General features: G+C 42.7%; 1 protein-coding gene across 1 annotated transcript in view; it reads left to right on the forward strand.

Annotated features, from left to right (window-relative positions):
* The window catches only part of RNF213 (ring finger protein 213), a 454,388-nt gene that overhangs the window by 66,886 nt on the left and 371,924 nt on the right, over positions 1-15,578 (forward strand). Inside the window, exon 8 of the mRNA XM_089682127.1 lies at positions 10,092-10,348. Coding sequence (XP_089538253.1) covers positions 10,092-10,348 — 257 coding nt within the window. The remainder of the gene's footprint in view (positions 1-10,091; positions 10,349-15,578) is intronic.

Raw genomic sequence — 15,578 nt, forward strand, 5'->3', positions numbered from 1 at the left:
GACACTGTACTAATGGCACTGGGGAGGAAGGGGTTAACATTTTTAGGCAATCAAAGGGTTAACTGTGTGAGGGGAGTGTTTTACTAGGGGGGGGGGGGGTTGTGTTCTTCACAGTTACATACTGTCCCGGAAAGCTAAGCTCTGCTCTCCAGAACAGTGTGCTGGAAACTGACAGGGAGAAGAGCTCCATTGAAAACAATGCAGCCCTCCTCCCTGTCAGTGTTTGCCGTCAATCGCTAGGCTCCGGCCGGGACCCGGTGATTGACGGCCATGATCGGTGTCGCGGGTAGGGCGTTCGCGCACCTCACGTGCGTCCCCTAGCATGTAAACAGGATGATGTTTATAAATGTGATCCTGCGCACAGGGGCCGCTTTGCTGCAGTATATGTACTGTGGGCGGTCCCCTAGTGGTTAATTAAGACTTGGCAACAAAAAAGTATTAAAAATTTTACAGTTACAAAACGTGGTGTCCAATATCTTGCCACCAGTACACTCAGCATCTGTGCACCGCCGTTCCAGTTCCTGGACCTTGGTGTGCATTCCTAATACCAGAAATCGGAAATGACGTAGGGATTTGGCCGGATATGATAACCAGAAGCAGCGAGTACATAGGACAAGTGATGATTGGAGGAAAAGTGAGGAACAGCAATTGGAGAGCATCTGGGGCAAACATCGCTTTATGACCTTTTCTTATAACCACTTCTCGACCACCCTATAGCAGAAATATTGCTACAGGGCAGCACGGGTGTGCAAAATCACATATATATATATATATATATATATATATATATATATATATGATTTTCCATTTCCAAGTAGGGGATGTGCACCCTACCCGCACCGCCATTTGCAGCTACGGCTGTCAATCACTGGGTCCCGCCCGGTGATTACCGATGATCACCGACGGGGAGGAGGGCTGCTTTGTTTGCGTAACAGTCCTCCTCCCTGTCCTCTCGAGCACACTGCTCTGGATGCCATCCACAGCAGTGTGCTTACAGTGAAGCACAACCCCCCCCCCTAGTAAAACACTCCCAGCACATAGTTAAACCCTTTGATTGCTCCTCATGTTAACTCCTCCCTGCCTCGTATTAGTACAGTGTCAGTGCTTCTTTTTAGCTGGATGATGTCAGTGACACCAAGTCAGTTCCCCGCAGTGTCAGAATTCCCACTGCAGTCCCGCTATGTCGCTGATTGCTGCCATTATTAGTAAAAAAAAAAATTCCAGTATCTATACCGCCATTTGTAAATGCTATAACTTTTACGTAAACTAATTCATTTACACATATTGGGATTTTTTTTTAGGAAAGACGTCGCAGAATACATTTTGGCCTAAATTTATGACGAAATTTGATTTTTAACCACTATCCTACAGGGCACTTATACCCCCTTCCTGCCCAAGCCAGTTTCCAGCTTTCAGCGCTGTCACACTTTGAATGACAATTGTGCAGTCATGCAACACTGTACCCATATGACATTTTATAATTTTTTTGTGACAGAGCTTTATTTTGGTGGTATTTAATCACCTCTGGGTTTTTTATTTTTTCTTAAACCAAAAACCACTGAAAATTTTGAAAAAAAACAAAGTTTTTTCTTAGTTTTTGTTATAAAATTTTGTAAATAAGTGATTTTTCTCCTTCATTGATATGCACTAATGAGGCTGCAGTGATGGGCACTGATAGGCTGCACTGATGGACACTGATAGGTGGCACTGATAGGCACTGGTAGGTGGCTCTGATGGGCATTGACAGGCATCACTGATGTGCACTGAAAGGCAGCACTCATATATGGCACTGATAGGTGGCACTGACTGGCACTGATAAGCGGCACTGATGGGTGGCACTGACTGGCATTGATAGGTGGCACTGACTGGCACTGATGGGTGACACTGAAAGGCAGCTCAGATGGGCACTGATATGTGGCATTGATGTGCACTGGTAGGCACTGAAATGTGGCACTGATGGGCCCTGGCAGGTGGCATGGATGAGCACTGAGAGCTGGCACTGATGGACACTGAAAGGTGGCACTGCTGGGGCTACACAGATCATCAGGGCACACTGATCATCAGTGCCCTGATGATCAGTGTACATGTCCTCTGTGGAGAATGCTAAAACTGGCTCTCCTCTCCTCACGAGCTGTCATCTTGACCGCTCGTGAGGAGAGAAATGGCGATAACCGGCTTTTTCCAGTTTGCATGTGATCAGCTGTGATTGGACACAGCTGATCACATGACCGAGCTGACATCTTCGGCTCTTTCCGTGGATCGGTGATCTGCTGTTTCCAAGGGACACAGCGCACCGCCGATCCCTGAGCCGCGCTTGCACGGTTAGAATGGGAGGACGTCATATGATGTCCTCCCAAAATGAGAGGACCACCTTGCGTCCGTCATTGTACTATATGGCTGGCGGGAGGCGGTTAAAATTTTTTTTACTGGACATGTTTAACCGCTTACCTGCCACCCTATAGTAGAAATACTGCTACAGGGTGGCACAGGTGCGCAAAATCACGTTTATAAATACATGATTTGCGCTCCCGCGGTTTTTGCGGCCCCTCTCAGATAGCGTCACATTGCCCATCCATACACCAGTAATTACATTTAACCCCTTGATTGCCAGGAACACTCATACACAATAAACCTCCATAGCTAGTATAGTGTCTGAACGGATCAATAGCTTTGATCAGATCAGCACTATACCAGCGTTCACATTAGTATAGTGTCCCCAAAAATGCAGTGTTAGCGGGATCAGCCCCGGCACCTGCCAGCACCTGCGTTTGGCCTCTACGCTCACCTCCCCCCCTTCCTTCTCCCCAGGAAGTGCAGGGTCAGTAGGTAACTGTCACTTGATACATTGCACACAAAACCGCAGTGTTCGCAGAATCAGGCCTGATCTCTGTTAGCACTTGCGGTAAATTTTTTTGTATCAGTTCAAGCAGTCCCTGATAGCCAGGTGCTCTTTTTCCCATGAGTTGCACTAGGCACCTATAAATTTAGTGGTCAAAATGGTAATGGAAAGGTACTCTAGTGAAAAGGCCTACAGGATTTTGAGCATATCAGATGACAGCAAAGGGGAAGACTCACTGACACAATCAGCCTCAGAATACGAACCTGTAGACAGCAGCGGCTCCCTGCCAGATAGCTCAGACGATGGAGAAGAGGTCCCTGCTAAGATCAGGTGTACCCTACCCCGTTCCCAGTTTGCTGAGATGTTACAGTTGCATGATGACTCTCATATGCAGCAGAGTGCCAGTACTAGTGCCACTCTACCTTTTGGTGAACTGGCAAGCACCAGCACCCTAGTACATCCAGGTTTTCACATACCGGCACTGCAATATCACTTGGTGACGTTCCGAGTCCCATAAGTGCAGTACAAGCTGGTACGGTGGCGAGCACAAGTAGTGTCCCACAGCCACCAAGAATTCACACACAGGCTCGTAGAGCCTCTAGTATCCTTCTGGATGTGCTTGCAAATCCTGATTGGTAGCCCACAAATTCTGCAGCACCCGTACTTCCCCCATTCACTGCCCAACCCGGAATTCAGGTGGAAACAGCAAATTTAAATACTCCCCTTGATTTTTTTGTAGCTGTTTTTCACAGAAGATCTGTATGCATTGATTGTGGATCAAAGCAATTATATGCACAACAGTGTGGCACCATGCAACCTAATGTTTACCTACCATTAGAAATGGGTGGATGCAGGGCAGTATAGTCTAATGATGGACATACCACACACTTTTGCAGAGACGACTTCTCTAGTTTTCATTCAGCGTGCCACTATTTAGACAATCTTGGAATTGGCGCATGTGGCACCGTGCAACCTAATCGCCGGGGCTTCCCCCAACGGCTTGTAAATACCTGTCTTAGAAAGGGGGAAAACGCCTGCTTGAGAAGTGAGGATGTCCTTCAGCTGCAGCACTGACTTGTATATTTTGATAGCTACAGTGTCTTGCTCTCAGAATATACATAAGTAGGTGTGGGCAGTGCTGTTGGATGAGATTTTTCATCCTCCGTTAAAAAAAAGAGCATATATGCTGAAGCATGGGGGCCTGGGGTGGCCAGTGGGTGGATGACCCCTATGCTTCAGTATATATATTTTATAATATGTTTTGGCACATTTCCTGTGTGCCCACCATTAGAAGTGGGTGGATGCAGGGGGGTATATTCTAATGGTGGGCATACCACACACTTTTTCAGAGATTTCTTCTCTTTTTTTTCATTCAGCCCACAGTTTTAAAGCATGTCATGTTTGTTATCTATTTACTCTGCATACCATCATCTTTTATATTTTACCAAATAATTGGCTAATATATCGTGTTTTTGTGCATTAAAAGTAAAAAAATGTGTATTTTTTTTTTTCAAAACATGTGCGTTTGAAAAATCACTGCGCGAGTACTGTGTGACATAAAAAACTGCAGCACCCACCATTTTATTCACTAGAGTGTCTACTTTAAAAAAATATATAATGTTTGGGGGTTCAAAGTAATTTCCTAGCAAAAAATACTGAATTTTTTCATGTAAACAAAAAGTGTTCGAAAAGGCTTGGTCTTCAGGTGGTTAGAAGAGTGAGTTATGTGTGACATAAACCTCTAATGCTGGGCATAGTATGCCCCTACCCCCCAAAACGACCCCTTTTTGGAAAGTAAACTCCCCAAACTATTTGCTGAGAGGCATGTTGAGTCAATAGAAGAATTTAATTTTTTTACCAAAGGTTTTTGAAAATGAAAAAAAATTTTTTTTTTTACACAAAATTGTCACTTAAATGATTTATTGCTCACACGTGCCATGGGTATATGTGGAATTACAAAATACATTCTGCTACTTCTGGGTATGGGGATACCACATGTGAGAGACTTTTTGGCAGTCTAGCCAAGTACAGGAGCCTGAAATCCAATGACTACTTTGAAAGCCTGAAGGTGCGCAACTTCCTCACTTCACTTCCTCACTAAGTGACAACTTTGTGGAAAAAAAATAAATCTTCCATGGACTCAATATGCCTCTCAGCAGATAGCTTAGGGTGTCTACTTTCCGAAAAGGGGTCATTTGGGGGTGTTTGTACTGTCCTGGTATTTTAGCACCTCAAGAAATGAGATAGGCAGTCAGAAGGTAAAAGATGTGTAAATTTCATTATCTATACCATAGTTTTTGTAGATGCTATAACTTTCACACAAAGCAATAAATATACACTTATTTGGATTTTTTTTTACTAAAAACATGTAGCAGAATACATTCTGGCCTAAATGTATGACTTTCTTTGAGTTTACTATATATTTGTTATAGCTCAAAGTAAAAAATATTGTTTTTCTTCAAAAGTTTTGGTCTTTTTTTGTTTATTGCGCGAAAAATAAAAAGCGCACAGGTGATCAAATACCACTGAAAGAAAGCTCTAGTTGTGTGAAAAAAGGACAGAAATTTCATTTATGTACAGCATTGCATGACCGTGCAATTGTCAGTTAAACTAGTGCAGTGCTGTATAGCAAAAAAAGCCTGGTTAGGAAGGGGGGTAAATCCTCAGGAGGGCAAGTGGTTAACCACTTCAGTACCGGGCACTTTTACGCCCTTCCTGCCCAGGCCAATTTTCAGGTTTCAGCGCTCTCACACTTTGAATGACATGCAAGGCTGTATCCAAACTAAAATTTTATCACTTTGTTCACACAACTAGAGCTTTTTTTTGGTGGTATTTAATCACCACTTGGGTTTTTATTTTTTGCCAAATTAACAAAAAAAAGACTGAAAATTTTGAAAAAAAACCCATGTTTCTTTGTTTCTGTTATAAAAGTTTGCAAATAAATAATTGTTCTTCATAAATTTAGGCCAAGATGTATTCTGCTACATTTCTTTGGTGAAAATAACCCAAATCTGTATTTATTATTTAGTCTGTAGGAAAGTTATAGAGTTCACCAACTATGGTATAGATCTGAATATTGATCAGTCCTGAAGTACTGACAGCCAAACTAATTTCTTGAGGCCCAAAAATGTCAGAACAGTACAGATATCCCCCAAATGACCCCTTTTTGCAAAGTAGACAGTCCGACGTATTTCATAAGAGGCATGGCGATGGAACACTCAGAAGAGGGAATTCATAAACAGTAGGGCCTGGAATGGTGGTTAGAACAGAACAATGAGCAATAGTGCCTTCAGTAAATGGCAGAAGAGGGGGGATTCTCATACAATATACTGTGGGGACTGAAGCAGCAATGATATCCCAGCAGGGTTTCTACGCATCACAACCCTATAAAAAAAAAAAAAAAACATTGGCTTAAGGCAGTCCATATGATAGTCATTGATTTTTTGACAACCCGTTGGCTGAACAAATAAAAATTACCCAATTCCCCCATCCACACATTTGATGTGGATGGGGTAATCACTTCCACTGAGCCTTTATATTCTGACAGCCGGGGGACTTCTCTGCCATCAGAATACACTGATCAGAGCTGCTGCCTCTAGCCAGTGGCGCTGATTGTGTGGAAATTTTCCAACAGACTGGTTGTACAGAAGTCAGTCGACTTCTTTGCAAACAGCCTGCCCATTCATGGATTAAAATTTAGCCGCATCGGTCCACATATGGATGGCTTTATTCTCTCTTCAAAGCTGCCTTGTACTGACAGGATCATGTTGAACAAACAGTAGAACTAAAGGCAAAACGTTTTGGATAAAGTTAAATCTTTTGGATAGAGTAAGGGAGGTGTATAACCCTGTCAAGTTTTTTGCCATCTCTAGCAGTGAAGAAATCCTGTGGTTTCACCATGGTTGCCAGAATTAGTGTCCCCATTGGAAGATTATCCCTATATTACTGGCCTGGTGTCAACCTAAAATTTGGCTCTTTATTTTACTTTCAGTTTCAATGATAACAGTAAACAAGACAAATATTAACGAGTGAATCTTCCAGGAGCACAGACAGCAATAAAAAGTGAATGGTGTTCTAATCCCTCTCCACTCTATGCAAAACTAAAAAGAATAATGTTTTGCCTCTAGTTCATGCCAATTTGTATTTTGTTAAAATAACTCTTTTTGGAGATGTAAATGTACATTACTCAGCGGTTTTGTTACCTGCTGCCTTGGGTGATAATTTTTTCAACTTTTATAAACTAATTTTTGACACACATATGATTTTCGTGTATTTTTATATATGCATGTTGATGCATTTATTTATATTTTTATTTTTGATGCACCATTTGGCAATTCATTTTTGAAGTTAAAATTCTTTGAACATATCTTCATATATTTATTTATCAATTGATTTGTGTAGTAGATGCACTTTCAGTGATGTATTGTTGAGGTCATAATTCTTTTTAGTCTATTATTATTATTATTATACAGTATTTATATAGCACCAACAGTTTATGCAGCACTTTAGAACGTGAAGGCAAACAGTACAATTACAATACAATTCAATACAGGAGGAATAAGAGGACTCTGCTCGTTAGAGCTTACAGTCTAAATGTATTTATTTATTGATTGGGGTATTTAAATTTGTAGTTTTTAAGGGTATTTATGGTTATATAGCACAGTTCCACCTTACATTACACTTGGACTTTCTGTCCTTTAGTAACTTCAGCTAATAATGATAATGGAAGCAGAGCCCTTGAAGCAGCTGATCTAGGCTGACACACTGGAAAGTGCAGACAGATCACAGCAGGCAGGAGGAGATGGGACATGTGATGGGACATGTGGTCAGGAACTGAAGTCGAGGTCAGACCCCCGTGGTCAAGAAGAGGAGTAGCCAGGAGCATGGTCAGAGGCAGGCCAGGGTCATACCAAGGAGGCAATCAGGAGCCAGTCTGAGGAGCAAGCCGAGGTCAGGGCCAGGAGAGAAACAAGGGATGGTCCAGAAGCAGGCTGGGTCAATAACCTGGAAACCAGAAGTATTGAGCACATAGGAACACTGGTATCAGGGAGCTGAAGATCAATGAGCAGAGTCCAAGAGTGATGGCCAGTCTTCTAAAGGCGGCGTCCACAAATGCACGCCAGTGCGCACTAACATGCGCTGGTTGAAGTCCGTTACATTTATATGCATTCCTGCACAAGTGAGCACAGCCATGCTGGATATCAGCAAGTGTGCCAGGTCTCTGTGCATTTCTTCTCTGGCTTATTCCCTGACAGATATTTAAAACAAGCACTATATACACTATATTGCCAAAAGTATTGGGACACCCCTCCAAATCATTGGATTCAGATGTTCCAATCACCTCCATGGCCACAGATGTATAAAATCAATCACTTAGGCATGCAGACTGCTCCTACAAACATTTGTGAAAGAATGGGTCGCTCTCAGAGCTCAATTAATTCAGTCATGGTACAGTGATAAGTCCATCTGTGAAATTTCCTTGCTACTAAATATTCCATGGTCAACTGTTAGTGGTTTTTTAACAAAGTGGAAGCAACTGGTAACAGCAACTCAGCCGTGAAGTAGTAAGCCACGTAAAATGACAGAGTGGGGTCAGCACATGCTGAAGAGTACAGTGCACAGAAGTTGCCAACTGTCTGCAGTGGCAGTAGCTAAAGATCTCCAAACTTTGTGTGGCCTTCAGATTAGCACAACAGTGCGTAGAGAGCTTCATGGAATGGGTTTCCATGGCTGAGCAGCTACATCCAAGTCTTACATCTCCAACTGCAATTCAAAGCGTCAGGTGCAGTGGTGTAAAGCACGCTGCCACTGGACTCTAGAGCAGTGGAGTGACGAATCATGCTTCTCTGTTTGGAAATCCGATGGATGTGTCTGGGTTTGGTGGTTGCCAGGAGATCGGTACTTTCCTGACTGCATTGTGCCAAGTGTAAAGTTTGGTTGAGGAGGGATTATGGTGTGGGGTTGTTTTTCAGTGGTTGGGGTTGGCCCTATAGTTCCAGTAAAGGGAACTCTTAAGGTGTCAACATACCAAGACATTTTGGACAATTTCATGCTCCTATCTTTGTGGGAACAGTTTGGGGATAGCCCCTTCCATTTCCAACATGACTGCGCACCAGTGCACAAAGCAGGGTCCACAAAAACATGGATGAGCGAGTTTTGGAGTGAAGGAACTTGACTGGCCTGCACAGAGTCCTGACCTCAACCCGATTAGTACATCTTTGGGATGAATTAGAGCAAAGACCAGGCCATCTCGTCTGACATCAGTGCCTGACCTCACAAATGTGCTTCTGGAAGAATGGTCAAACATTCCCATAAACACACTCCTGAATCTTGTGGACAGCCTTCCCAGAATCGTTGAAGCTGTTATAGCTGCAAAGGGTGGGCCAACTCAATATTGAACCCGAAGGACCCAGTCTTGCCATTAAGTTCATGTGCGTGTAAAGGCAAACGTCCCAATACTTTTGGCAAAATAGTGTAGCTATACCTGCAAAAAGGGCAAGTCTGAAGTGATCTATAAGGACTTAAAGTATATGTGAACCGTCATCTTGTAAAACAACCTATTCAGTTTGAAATAGTAATAAAAAGGCAAAGCATTTGTGTATAGATATAAAAAACAGTATAAACCTGTTTTCCCTTTTTTATAAGTGATCACATAATCTCTGTTCTCAGCTGCATAAGGAGCTAAGAGAGCTGGGGAAGAAGAAACAGCAGTACCCGGTGAATGGCTGTGCAATAGGGGAGTGTCAGGACAAATCTGATCTTTAGAGGGAGCAGGCTGAGTTCTCAGCACAGCTGGTAAACTAACCACACTGTGCTCTCATGCCCATTGTGGTCAGTTTTTAATAGGACAGCAGAGTTAAGGTAGAAACACCAGGGATTTCACACAAAGGAAGCAATACCACGAGAATAGGATACTTTTTCATACAACTATGTGGTACAGCAGGCACAAGTCAGTAATTGCTGATATGCTGGGTTTAAATATTCTTTAATTTTCTGACTAAAGTTTCAGTGTAAGAATTAATGGCACCTGTGCATGTCTGCAAAGAGCACATTTTTCACACGAATTCTTGCACCGCATCTGGTGTTACCAAGCTCTCACAGGTCAGTCCACATATGTTATTCAACTGTATATTTACCTGTTTGCGTTTTAACATGATTTTTCCATCTCAGCATTGAGGATATTTTTATATATTTAAATTAATGGCAAGTGTCTTTGTTTTTATTGAGAAGTTTTTTTTTCTCTAAATCCTAGGTAAATAACCTAATCTTGAAAATTCTCGGTAAAATCTGTGACCCTTTCTTGGGTAAAGGGAAACTGCAAGATGATGATATCAAAAACCAATTGATGGCTGGGTTGGTCTGTGTGCTTGTGGTAGAAAAATTTAACATTGCTGTTGAAAAAAACGATATTTTAAATATATGCAGAGTTTTGTGTTTGGATGACGTATCAAAGGAAAAGATGACTGAGGAACTCCTGAAAGCAAAACATGTATTCAATAAAGTTCAAGGGTAAGTTATTCTTTTGTTACATTTACTCAGAAATCAACTGATGATTTTTAGCCACTATGTGATAGCAATCAAGTTTGACAAAAATTAAAAAGTGTAAAAAAAATATAATAAACTAAATTTAAAAAATGTAAAAGCACCTCTATTGCCCAGTCCACCTATGTGAACTCAAAAATTGCCACTGAGTGTATATGTAAACAGCAATTGCACCACGAATATTAAGTATTGCTACAAATGTCAAAGTGATAGCAATAATTCTAGGTCCCTCACTTGCAGTTAACTCTAAACTGATGAGCAGTAAAAACATTTAAAGCATTGCCTACTTTGGGTATCATAATATCTTAATTGTACAGTAAAGGACACAGGCTGGATATTCACTGACCCTGGAATATAAGCTGCTACCTTCTGATAATTGGGTGCTGGTAAAAACTTTGCTGGCCATGCCCCTAGGCATACTCCTATAACGCCACCCCACTCCTCGAGTCCTCAGTGTTTTCTCCTGTCCTTAGGACCTCTTCTGTTTTTTATACTTAACTAATTTTCTTTAGTTTTGCTTTTTTATTTAGGGTTCTTCAAAAAAATATCCACTGCCTTCTAATATAACAATAGAATCAGTAAATCAATATCAGGATAAGCCTTCCTACAATTGGGACCTTACCAGAATTTGACATTAAAGTGTTACTGTCAAGAATGGACTGGCCAGCAATAGTGGGACTCACCTGCCTTATGAGCTGCAGTACCAGGGCTGGCCAGCGGGTGCTCCCAGCAATCAGAGACTCAACCTTGCAGCCAGTCAAACACCTGGAACTAATTATACTGGTGTATTTAAGGGACATTCAGACCTGCAGACTCTGCCTTGGTGTTGTGTTTCTCCTGGGCCCTGTTTCCTGTTCCTGTTCCCTGTTCCTGTTCCTGTCTGATTCTCTGCTGACCCTGCTCTGATCTCTGGCTTGTCTGACCATTCTCCTGCTCCTGATCCCTGGCTTGTCTGACCATTCTCCTCTGCCTGACCCTCTGTACCACGCTGCCCGCTACCTGCTGAACCTGGCTTGTGACCCCGACCATTCTCCGCTTGCTCCCCCTGTACCTACCTGCCCGATTGATATTGACCCGGCCTGCCTGACGACGCTTGCATTGTATGTACTGTTATCTGTGGGTGGTTGGTTTGGTTTGTTTGCACTGCGTTATGTTTTAGTATTGCACTGCGTTTATGTTTGTATTGTTAGTGTTAATAAATTACATTGTTTATAACATATCTGAAGTCTGCGTTTCCCTGCGTCAGTCACACACCTCTGGTCACACCCGGGAGCCCTGACAGTTACTAAACCCACAACAGTAAAATCAGTCTGTATATGTAGTAAAGTATGCTTGTTATACTCACTGTGGAAACTAAGGGGTTAATCCTCTGCATTGTGTAAAAAATACTTTTTGATTCTGACTTCTCTGATCCTCCCCTTCTTCCAGTGTCACCCTCTTATCTCCTGATAAGACTCTGCACATGCTCAGTTTGGTGTGTATTGCTAGAGTTTTTTTTTTCTTGGAATAGTGCATGTGATCAGCACAGGGGCCAATAAGCCAGTCAGTGGTCCTGCATCCTAGAGCAGAAAGAAAGCCCCTCCTACAAGCTTTAACCAGTGCTTGGCTGGACACTGATAGAAGTCACAAGACTGCTATATACTGCTGATGAGAAAAGGTATTTAGCACTTTATATGTACTAAAATAATTGAATTTCCATGTTCTGTGTACTGTAGGAGATGAGATATAGTGAATACAGGGTCCTGGGTTTATTAACACTTTAAGTACACTTTAAGGGACAGGTTTTGACCTTATCCATTCTATTCTAAAAACCTTTTGACTTCGCTTTCCCTTGTAAAAGCCTTGATATAAGATGTCTCACAGATCAAACCCTTATTACAGCACCCTGTGCTTCCTTGGAATCTTAGCTTAGTTCTCTTTGCTCTGTAGAAACCACATTTTGATCCCATTAGGGAACTCCCCTTGGATGACCTCTTCTGCAAAGTGGCTTTCTTGGTGTTGTGTTTCGGAGTTAGCATCTCTCTCCGGTAGAGAACCTTTCCTGATTCTTCACATGAATCTTCGCAAGACCCTCCTTTCTACCTAAGTTAGTATCAGCCTTCCACCCCAATGAGGACATTGCACTTCTTTCTTTGTGTCCTACTTCAAGCACCCCAAGAAAAGTTGGGTCGTTGACCTTTGTTTATTTGTTTGGCACTGTTCTACTTGCCTTCTTATTCCCCACCCCTCTGTTTCATTTTGTGGGGACATCTCAGGTTCTGTGAATGTCCAGCCTGTGTCCCGTACTATACAATTAAGATAAGGAATAAAGAGGACAGTACAAGACACTCCCCTCTGAGTCGGGTTGAGTTATACATGTATGCCTAGGGGTCATAACCAGCAAAGCTTTTGCCAGTGTCCAGTCACATGAAGGTAATTGCTATGTCTGCGCTACGCAACCTTGCATGGGAATGCTACTGAAGCTTACTGAATGAGTTGCTGACATGGGGGTATAATGCTTTGGACTGTGATGCATCTGGATAGTTGTTATTCCTGTTTACTTTGGGGAACCATGAGTCTATTCAGCTGAACTTTCGTATAAATTCATGCTGCGGTATTACCATAGCAGCTGGAAATCGTGTTTTAGAATATAATTTTCTATTTGGCATGATATCATCTGTAGTGGATACCTGCATTTATGCTTCTGATTGTGTTGCTGTCTGATTTTCATGTCAAAACATGCTGTTTTCTCTTTGTGATACAGTAAGGAATAGAAGTATTTGAACACCCTGCGATTTTGCAAGTTCTCCCACTTAGAAATCATGGACGGGTCTGAAATTCACATTGTAGGTGCATTCTGAGAGACGTAATTTAAAAAAAAATTCAGGAAATCACATTGCATGATTTTTAAAGAATTTATTTGTCTTGCACTGCTGAACATAAGTATTTGAACACCTAAGAAACAGGAAGAATTCTGGCTCTCAAAGACCTGTTACTGTGCCTTTAAAAAGTCCACCTCTACTCCACTCATTAATCTAACTTAGTAGCACCTGTCTGAGCTCTTTAAAGACACCTGTCCACCCCACAGTCAGTCAGATGCCAACTACTACCATGGGCAAGACCAAAGAGCTGTCAGAAGACACCAGAAACAAAATTGTGGACCTCCACAAGGCTGGAAAGGGCTACGGGGCAATTGCCAAGCAGCTTGGTGAAAATAGATCAACTGTTGGAGCAATTGTTAGAAAATGGAAGAGGCTAGAGACGACTGTCAGTCTCCCTCGGACTAGGGCTCCATGCAAGATCTCATCTCGTGGGGTATCACTGATGATAAGAAAGGTGAGGAATCAGCCCAGAACTACAAGGGAGGAGCTGGTCAATGACATGAAGAGAGCTGGGACCACAGTTTCAAAGGTCACTGTCGGTAGAACACTACGCCGTCATGGTTTCAAATCATGCATTGCACGGAAGGTTCCCCTGCTCAAGTCATCACATGTCCAGGCCCATTTGAAGTTTGCCAATGACCATCTGGATGATCCAGAGGAGGCATGGGAGAAAGTCATGTGGTCAGATGAGACCAAAGTAGAACTTTTTGGTCTAAACTTCACTCGTGTTTGGAGGAAAAAGGATGAGTTGCATCCCAAGAACACCATCCTTACTGTGAAGCATGGGGGTGGTAACATCATGCTTTGGGGGTGCTTTTCTGCGAAGGGGAAAGGACGACTGCACTGTATTAAGGAGAGGATGAATGGGGCCATTTATTGTGAGATTTTGAGCAATAACCACCTTCCCTCAGTCAGAGCATTGAAGACGGGTCGTGGCTGGGTCTTCCAACATGACAACGATTTTTTTTTTCAATTCTGTCTTTCAGAGTGGGAATGCACCTACAATGTAAATTTCAGAACCATCCATTATTTCTAAGTGGGAGAACTTGCAAAATCGCAGGGTGTTCAAATACTTCTCTTCCTCACTGTATGTATACTCTATGCATCTACAGTGAGGAACAGAAGTATTTGAACACCCTGCGATTTTGCAAGCTTTTGCCTACAGGGCACTTATACCCCATTCCTGCCCAGGCCAATTTCCAGCTTTCAGCGCTGTTGCTCTTTGAATGACAATTGCGCGGTCATGCAACACTGTACGCATATGAAATTTTTATCAACTCTGGGTTTTTAATTTTTTCTTAAACCAAAAACCACTGAAAATTTTGAAAAAAAAATATTTTTTCTTAGTTTTTGCTATAAAATTTTGTAAATAAGTGATTTTTCTTCTTCTCTGATGTGCGCTAATGAGGCTGCAGTGATGGGCACTGATAGGCTGCACTGATGAGGCACTGGTAGGTGGCACTGATGGGCACTGAAAGGCAGCACTGATACATGGCACTGATATACGGCACTGTTAGGCGGCACTGACTGGCACTGTTAGGTGGCACTGACAGGCGGCACTGATGCACACTGATAGGCGGCACTTACTGGCACTGATAGGTGGCACTGATTTGGTAGTGATAGGTGACACTGACTGGCACTGACGGGTGACACTGAAAGGCAGCTCAGAAGGGCACTGATATGTGGCATTGATGTGCACTGGTAGGCACTGATATGTGGCATTGATGTGGCACTGATGGGCACTGGCACGAGGCACTAATGAGCACTGACACAAGGCACTGATGGACACTGACAGGTGGCACTGCTGGGGCTACACAGATCATCAGTGCCCTGATGATCAGTGTACATGTCCCCTCCGCGGAAAGCCGATTACCGGCTTTCCTCTTGAGCTGTCAGCGTGACCGCTCGAGAGGAGAGAAATGCCGATAACCGATCGCCACACTGCGTGCTCCCTGAGCCGTGCATGCACAGTGAAAATGGGAGGACGTCATATGACGTCCTCCCAGAACAAGAGAACCAGCTTGTGTCCGTCATATTACTATATGGCGGGCGGGAGGTGGTTAAAGAGCTCAGACAGGTGCTACTAAGTTAGAATAATGAGTGGAGTAGAGGTGGACATTTTAAAGACCCAGTAACAGGTCTTTGAGAGCCAGAAATCTTGCAGTTTCTTAGGTGTTCAAATACTTATGTTCAGCAGTGCAAGACAAATAAATTCTTTAAAAATCATACAATGTGATTTCCTGAATTTTTTTTTAAATTCTGTCTCTGAGTGGGAAGGCACCGACAATGTGAATTTCAGACCCCTCCATGATTTCTAAGTAGGAGAACTTGCAAAA

Source organism: Staurois parvus, unplaced genomic scaffold (assembly GCF_062004578.1).
Source record: "Staurois parvus isolate SC_StPar_1 unplaced genomic scaffold, SC_StPar_1.0 ptg000286l, whole genome shotgun sequence".
NCBI lineage: Eukaryota > Metazoa > Chordata > Amphibia > Anura > Ranidae > Staurois > Staurois parvus.